Raw genomic sequence first — 8,500 nt, forward strand, 5'->3', positions numbered from 1 at the left:
AAGCGAGGTGTGCGCGTTTTGCGTACACCTGAAAAGCGCAATGAAAAGCAGCAGCGTACAGGTGCATGGTCGGAGTCCACGCTGGTGTTCCAGATGTACGTTTAGCACAGGGTCCAAATCCCAAACCGTTTCCAATGCGACGAAGGACGACGAGTCCACGCTGGTGTTCCAGATGTACGTTTAGCACAGGGTCCAAATCCCAAACCGTTTCCAATGCGACCGAAGGACGACCTTACGGGACTTAAACTGATTAAAAAGCTACGGAATGCTGAAACTCCCGGGATCCCCAGCACAACTCTGTTAACGACCTGGATGAATATGACACACCTACACGAGGTAAAATATAATACAAGCGCATAAACGACTCCCCCTATCTCGACTCTCGAGTATCTCGGTTGGCACACAAAAACGACCCCGGAGTACTAATGAAACTCAAAAGTAACTAAGACAGCTAACACAATAATCGGACAGCCCCGGATCTCAATCGGAAACTTTCGCAAACAACACGTAGCACAGGATGATGCGAACACCGAGGCCTCGACTTAGCAAAGGAGCCATTTACAGAACACCAGGTCTAAGGGACGATTAAAACTCACCTGGTAGCGTCATATTGTCAACGGTAAAAACAACCTACCACTAAAATTAGAAAATCCTACCCCTATAACTCTCCCACTGGACAGCCGCCACTCTACCGAATAAAACAGGTTGGCTGATACAATATTAGTCTTCGCAGGTCCGATTCGCCACTTTGCACCACTCGCAACTGCGGATAGCAAACACCTATAGCCTACACCCAATCGAACGTGTGACACTGGTTTGTTGTAGGACAAAAATGTCTCGCATTCTAAAATTCCGCGTCATGCACTACAGGAACCAGTCATTTCCATCCGAGCGACTTACCTAACAAGCAAGTAACCGGGTACGCCTAACGGCAGGTACCCTAACAAACGTCAAACTGTAATCCAACCATAACTTACGCATAATACCAATCGAGCTATACGGTTTTTCCCGCTATTGTCAATGCGGCCGAGCAACTCTCGTGAAGCGACATGGACCCCAAATCGCAATCTGCCGCCGGGTCCCCACACCCGAGTAACGACAACCATAATACATAATTTTCATCTGTATGTTAGGGAGTATAAAACGGTTGCGGACCGACATTCCAACAGAGCACGACGGACTGGATACTAGAGGTTTCACCTAGAATTTCCTGGAAACGGAAGTGCAGCACGTCACCCGCCGGAGACCACCTGAGGACTACCGACTGCCCATAGCCTTAACAGAACTCCGCTCAATGACACCAACGAATAGCGTTTCTGCAGGCACAACTACCACTGCAGGTTTGTAGAGTTTCGCAACGGTGCTAACTGAACAATTGGATAATCAAATCATCACCGGGAACCACTAGTCTGCGTATACATTTATTGGACGGGGACATCACCACCCTGTCTATACCTGAAATTATACATAGTTACTTGATGCACGATCCAGGTGCAGGAAGTTACGTCTGCCCAAACATGATTATCTTTGATTGAAGACGTGGGTCGACCAAAACGGTCCCCGATAAACTGAGTTTTGCTGCCGCAACATTGAGTCTTTCGGGTCTTATGCAACGCAAGACTTCATACTTTATACCAGAAAGACTATAAAATAAGGGCTGATCTTATTCCTAAGTCACCTAGTCCTAGGAAGCCTTTGGAAGTACCTGTGTTCCGGGGTCTCCGAGAGAATCCTCGTGGTTGGGGAACGTGCTGATGCCTTTCATCCATTCAAAACACCTGTGGCGACCGAAACAAACGTATGAGCGCGATGAAACACATAGTTGAACAAAAGGCAATCACAGAGTAACGGGCATGTATTTTACAGTAATGGGATAAAAATGTGTCAAATGCACTATTCATGCTTTGAAATGAAGTTGCTTATGTCATTGGGAAGCGGAGCGCTCTTATCGTTGTTGCCAACCATTACCGGCATATGGAGTAGGGCGAGTATACTGGGCTGCGGCAGGGGATGCCCGCATAGGGCCGCCGCCATACGCCTGTTGCTGATAATTTCCAAAACCGTCGGCTACACCAGGCCAATTGCTAGCACCACTGTTATCATAACCACCGTAACCTAGAAGAGATACTTATGTTCGATAATTTGTACCACAAACTCACCGTATCCAGCGTTATTGTACTGATACTGCTGACTTTGTTGACCGTAGGGCTGGCTATAGCCCTGGTCCCAAGACTGCTGGTATCCCATGTTTTGAGTATCATTCCATCCTTGACTATATTCCACACGAGCCGGAGGTGGCTTTGAACGAACCTTGTTCATTTCCTCGCGGCTAAGGGCTTTACGGACATCAGCTTTGTGACCATTAATGGTATGGGGACGAGCAAGTATCACTTTATCGACGCTATCGGTGTCATCGAAGGTTACAAATGCAAATCCCCGAGACGTGTTGGTATCTTTAGCCATTACAATCTGGGCATCGGTAACTGTTCCATACTGTCCGAAATACTCAGCCAGGTCGTCATTAGTTACGTCCTTCTTGAGGCCACCGACAAATATCTTCTTCACAGCAGCATGCACTTCCGGACTAGTTTCTTCTCTAGGCATGGCGCGCTTAGAGTCTACTTCTTTGCCATCTAGTTTGTGAGGGCGGTTGGCCTGGGCTTTATCTACAGAGGCAGCTTCTTTAAAAGTGACGAAACCAAAGCCACGGGATTTATTGGAGCGAGGATCCTTCATAACGACAACATCTGTAATTTCACCCCATTGACTATAATAAGACCGTAGTGATTCTTCATTAGTCTTAGGATTCAAGCCACCGACAAACAATTTCTTGTCCTGATCAGCCTTAGAATCACCAACAGGACGCATAGTAGCTTATATTCTAAAAAAATTATACGTATAACGTCATACTGCAGGCTAACTAACCTTAGTAATTACCTGCTGCACCGGAACTTCGGCCCGAGAGACGTACAAGATGGCGAACGAAACCAAGATGAACGGATGTGCACCAACGGGGCGACTAAAACAATTGTCCCCATTCGTTAAGTTGTAAAACGCATGTTTTGAGTTAAAATTATATCACAACTTGCCGAAAAATCCAAAGGATCCGATGATAGGCGGAAGAAGCTCAGTCATCGAATACCGCGGTTATTCCAAATTTTCAGTCGTCGCTCATCTGGAACCAAAATGGCACTTTCCAAAGACGACTTCAGCTCGCACATTTCGCGGGTTTATTTCGGACTCGATGGAACGGGCAGTGCAGTTCACTGCAGTGTACTACAGTACGGAAGAGCAGAGCCAAGCACAGTGGACTAGATTAGAGAACGGTACTGCACAGCACAGCACAGCATAACGCAGTACAGCAGAGTACAGTACATTACAGCACAATACAGTACAGAACAGTGCATTACAGTACAGTGCATTACAGTACAGCACAGCACAATACAGTGCAGTACAGTACACTATAGTACAATGCAGTGCAATACAGTACAACACAATGTAGTACATTACAGTAAAATACCGTACAGAAGAGTACACTACAGCACTACGATAAACTACAGTACACTATAGTACGGTGCAGTACAGTACGGTACAGTCCTGGTGACCAGGTTTTGGTCGTCCGAGTACGGAGCCCATAGTAACTGCAACTGGTAGAGCAGCCGTCGGCCGTTTCGTTGAGACTGTGTGGTTCGTAGCATTGTTTGACGTCGGCCACCAAAAATGGCACGTGAAGTTGAAGGGAACTCTCATATTTTGAAACTGAAGACGGATGATACTTACTGCTTTCGGAATTTTCCAACTGCGAACCTGAAGATCGTTCCACGTTTTGCAATGTTATTTTTTACTTCACTTGTAAGGAGTGGCGGAAGACAGCGTTAAATAGAGGAGGTGCTATGCAGATTTCTTAACGGCTATACAATGAAAATGCAGGGTTACCTTTGGACGGAAATGGACGTATGGTGGATTTTTTGTGGGCGGATTTATCTGATACTGTTAGACTGACTGTCCACACCGTTCCAGTGCTCAGAGCCGAGAAAAGAACGCCGACAAGGAACACAATAGCTTCATTGTGACAAGCGAGTTCGGGTGCAAAATGTGCAACTTCCTCGAGCTAACTATGGAAGAGGCACTGAAGGGCGCTATTTGACTTCAACTCAAGGATGCCTGATAAGCATTTATTGAGGCTTCAGGGTCTCAGTGGGTTTCTGATATTCCGGGATAACCTTAGCGCATCTGAGCTTTCTGATACCTCAACCTTTTGGCCGTTCAACATTCAACTTCAATCAAGTTCTAAAGAGTTCACCAGTTTTCTAGCGTGACTGTCATGGCAGTTCAGTTGAAGTCATGAATCCTTCCTGGGGGGTACATGTGAAAAAGTGGCTATTGTTGCTGGTCTTGGGAGAACAAAGAATTTGAGCGGCAGGGTGAAGTCTTAAAACTCATCTTCCGCTTTTTGGATAGGACGCCCAGTCAGCCGTAGTTGATCGACATCCCCTTTCTGACTGGCGATCCTGCACAAATACCATAAAGCAATTCACCGATTCTTTTGAGAACAAATCGTAGAGTCACGTTTCCGTGCCCATAGCGATAGTCTCTCACAGGTACGCAGTTAATAGGCTTACTCTCCAACATGTAGAGGATTGACCAAAACGTTGGCTTCCATTATGTTGGTGATTAAAACACGTAAATATTAGAAGGCCAATAAGTTTCAACCGTGTGTCCATCTTACCATCTTCTGGGAAGCGGCCATCCGAAGACTTCCGACTATGAGTCGCTCTATAATTTACCACGAACGTATCCAAGATACCTAACAAGTTCCAATCAACTTCTGCATTTGTTAACGTGCGTACGAAATTCTGGACGGAATGGTTTAGTGGTAACATGTGTGATGCCGTGACTTCAAAAATGATTTCACGCAATCACGGATTGCTACGCGGGATCGAGACTTTCGCCCAAGTTTCCCGGGTCAGTTTTGTTCTTGTCGTTCGGCGGCTGCCTTTCACCCGAAAGACACAAGTAAAAGGGTGTAGCACTACTCCTTAAGTTTCCAGCGCGGGGCAGTAAGTTGGCCAGAGCGAGGAATTGCATGATAAATTCTCCAAAATACTTTAAACTGGGTACTAGATGGAGCGTGCACTTTTTCGGAAGGTTATTCCACGCAACTAATACCCAAAAATGATAAACAATTTGCCTAATGATAATACGTTCTCTGAGCTTGAAAATCCTCTAAAATGCACCCGCCGCTATTAGCTGGGTCAACAGTGAAAAACGTGTTGACCAAAACTTGCTCAAATAGAGCCTAAGTAAGTATTAGGTCTCCTCGGGAGCGACGGTACTCCAGAGGAAATAGGTCGAGCACCACGAGATGCGTTTCATGGTCCAAGGATTTAAAGCCGACAACCATTTTCGTAGCAGCTCGCTGGACACGCTCAATGAGGGTTACGTCCCTGTTGCGTCCCAAGAGAAATCTCGGCTGGCATATTCAAGAAGCGGTCTGACGTAGGCCTTATGGAGTATTTGGAAGTCATTCAGAGGAAGGTGCCCGTACAACGACCACTGCTTCGCAGAGTCTACATCCACTTGGAGGGCAATGGCGTTGGAACTCCAAGATTCCGAATCTTCCGCAAAAAGTAACTATCCGATAAGAGTCTCCCATCCTTGTTGTTGATTCCGCCTGCGAATCAACGGTGGCCAGCGGTAACTTTCCTTGTTTTCTGACTACTCATGAGTAACGTGACTCGCACCTGTTTATTATGACACCGTTTCTTTTTCTTGCCGCTCGTTTTCCTCCTGTTTCCTCCCGGCTTAGGGTCCGCTTATGCCTCAGTAACTGATGTCAATACTTAATTTGCCCGTCCGCCATTGCTTACAAGTTCGTCTGGATTGCACCTATTCACGAGCGTCCACGCCGACCGAAAAGCGCGCCGACCGGGTATCGAACCTAGAGTCTGCGGACAGCAGGTGAACGCGTCACCGACTACACCAACCGGACACCCAACATGGCTGATTATTTTGTATTACCTATGTATCGTACCTGGCAGATAGCCCTTGCTGAGCTTTGTTTTAAACTGGCGAAAGCGCGCAATCTGACCTTTCACGCGACACGAGCGGCTGCGTCGACGCCAACTGAAAGACAGTCCTTCACATCCCGAAGGTACTGGCTCCTGCGCCGTTACGTCCAACTCACACTGTCAGACTGCCCCGATACGTATGTTTGTACATCGTTCGACACTTACTCCTTGTTGCCCCTATAGTAATCCGTGCTGTGACATTGACTACTTCCCGCTCCTGCAGATTGCGTCATTGTTGATTGTACGTTTTCTTAATTCATGATGCTTACTAATCCGTTTTTCTGTAGAACCAGTTCCTGTCAGTCTTCAATATATCATCTGCTGCCCCACGTCTGTCTGCTCCTATTGACTACTGGCTACGAACTGCGTATATAATCCTGTGAGACACTTAACCGTCCGGATCTTACACTTGTCTCGGGTTTGTGTCCATAAATAGGGGCGTATTTGTCACTCGAGTATCCTTTGGGAGAAATCTGTGTTGAACTTAAGAAATCAAGAGTCGGAAGTGAATGGTGATCTAGAATGGCTCGCTTCAGAGCGCGTCCCATCACCGTGCACTGCACGCTAGTGAGGGTTTTTGAACTGAAGCAACTGGATGATAATCGGGCACTAATTTGCGTAGCAATCAGTCACCAAACTGATTCATTGAGTACGATTGTCAGACACAAGAGTTTTCGGGATACAGAATGTGGAAACCAAATGACGCGGTCTAGTGATGGTTGCCATCGTGGTTGTCTCAGACATGTGAGTGACTTCGCGCCAGTTACTGAATACACCAAGAACCATGAGGAAGCTCTGTTCATTAATAGTTTCAAAAATCCACATGGATACGCAACCATGGATTTTCTGATTGTGACTGGCTGCAGTAGTGGCGCTCTGCAGACTTCTGTAGTACGCCGTCATTCTTGGTGGCATCGTGGTCTTGGTTGAAAGCCACCGGTAGCTGGTTCATGATCTCCAACACCAAGGCGTGGAATTCCGGTTCGACGGAAGCAGTTGCTTTTATCGTGGTTCTGACCGCCTTCGTTTGCTTCTTGACATCCCGGTTTGGGTGCGTCTTCGACCAATTTTCCGCGTCCGGCACTGGCTTCCCTTTTTTCACATGGATTGCAAAATAAATATTTGTTTTCCGGATATGATTGCACAAAATGCCATTTACCGTTTTGCTGGCATACCTATGGAGGATTTTCCTTAATCGAGTTCGTCGCGTCGGGAGGTTATAATAATGACTATATTTTTAGTGTTTATTCCCAACTTGTGGGTGTTATACCGTTAGGTATGATCATACTGCTACATTCAGAATAAAAGCGTGGCTGGCGGGCATTTTTGGTACTGGGGAGGGATGTAGGAAAAGGGACAGCTTTATAGGCGGTGGGCATCATCCGATACAGGCGTGGTGACCACTAAACCGGCACGGGGAAAGCAGTGCAATTACCGTGAGTTTTTTGAGAGGATATCGAGCAAGATCATATCATCAGGATTTGGAGGCTGTGGGCGAAGGAGAAGGAGGTTGAAACAAGAGGCTTTCTGTCTGACGAATGACAAGAAAAGTGCGTGTGTGTGGAAATGAGGAACGAGAACATCGGATTTAGTGGAGCAGCAGATTGTGAGTCATTCATCCGGTCAAACTGAATTAGAACGTAAAGCCACCGCTGAGGCCTCGTGGCCCTGGACTATTGGGCTCCTGTCCAGGGTCACGAAAACTGTAAATAAGGATGGTGATGAAGTGGAGGAATTAGCAAAGCGGATTCGTGGTAACAGGGATCTCGGGAATATGGTGTACAGTGGAACTGTAGAGACTCCTTGGTGTCGCTGTCAGGGTGTCCGGCGTGATGGTTCCTTGGAAGATTGAGATGATGGCAACACACGAGCGGTAACGCGGACTGTATAGACGGATACTGAATGTTGCGGGAAGAACGGGTGAACAGAAATGGTTAAATGTGAACGAAAGTTGTAGCAGATTAGAATGAACAGCACAGCAGAAACAAACAGAAAACAAACGGTGCTCTTTTATTGATTTCTTGAATTAAAGCAATGCTCAGAACCACCGGTGATTGGCGGCACACCCGTGCTACTGCAGAGCTGGCGGGCATAAGAAAGCACAACGGTGCGGCGCAACGGGGCGACCCACCCTGCAGGACGTACTGACCACCACCCGGGGTTTTCTTCCCCTGTGCATGCTACCAATTCTGCAAGGCGGCATGCCTCCAAGCCGTCACAACTGCGGCTTATGTAATAATAAATAACTCCAGCTATCAGATATTTCACCCGGTCGGAGGGACGCCATGCCAGTAAAACGGCTCAGTCATTTTGAACATGCGAACGACAAACAGCCACTGGAAAAGGTAGGTCGCGGTTGCAAGTGAGGTGGCAGCTACCATTGGGACGCTGGGGGCAGAACAGATGGCCAGAGCGTGTGAACCATGGCT

At 47.1% G+C, this 8,500-nt stretch overlaps 1 protein-coding gene across 1 annotated transcript in view; it reads right to left on the reverse strand.

Moving 5' to 3' along the window:
- Positions 1–2,868, reverse strand: part of T265_01280 (hypothetical protein) — a gene marked incomplete at both ends in the record, with an annotated part of 14,760 nt that extends 11,892 nt beyond the window's left edge. Inside the window, 2 exons of the mRNA XM_009165286.1 lie at positions 1,969–2,115; positions 2,160–2,868. Coding sequence (XP_009163550.1) covers positions 1,969–2,115; positions 2,160–2,868 — 856 coding nt within the window. The remainder of the gene's footprint in view (positions 1–1,968; positions 2,116–2,159) is intronic.
- Positions 2,869–8,500: the final 5,632 nt, after the last annotated feature.

Source organism: Opisthorchis viverrini, assembly GCF_000715545.1.
Source record: "Opisthorchis viverrini unplaced genomic scaffold opera_v5_14, whole genome shotgun sequence".
NCBI lineage: Eukaryota > Metazoa > Platyhelminthes > Trematoda > Opisthorchiida > Opisthorchiidae > Opisthorchis > Opisthorchis viverrini.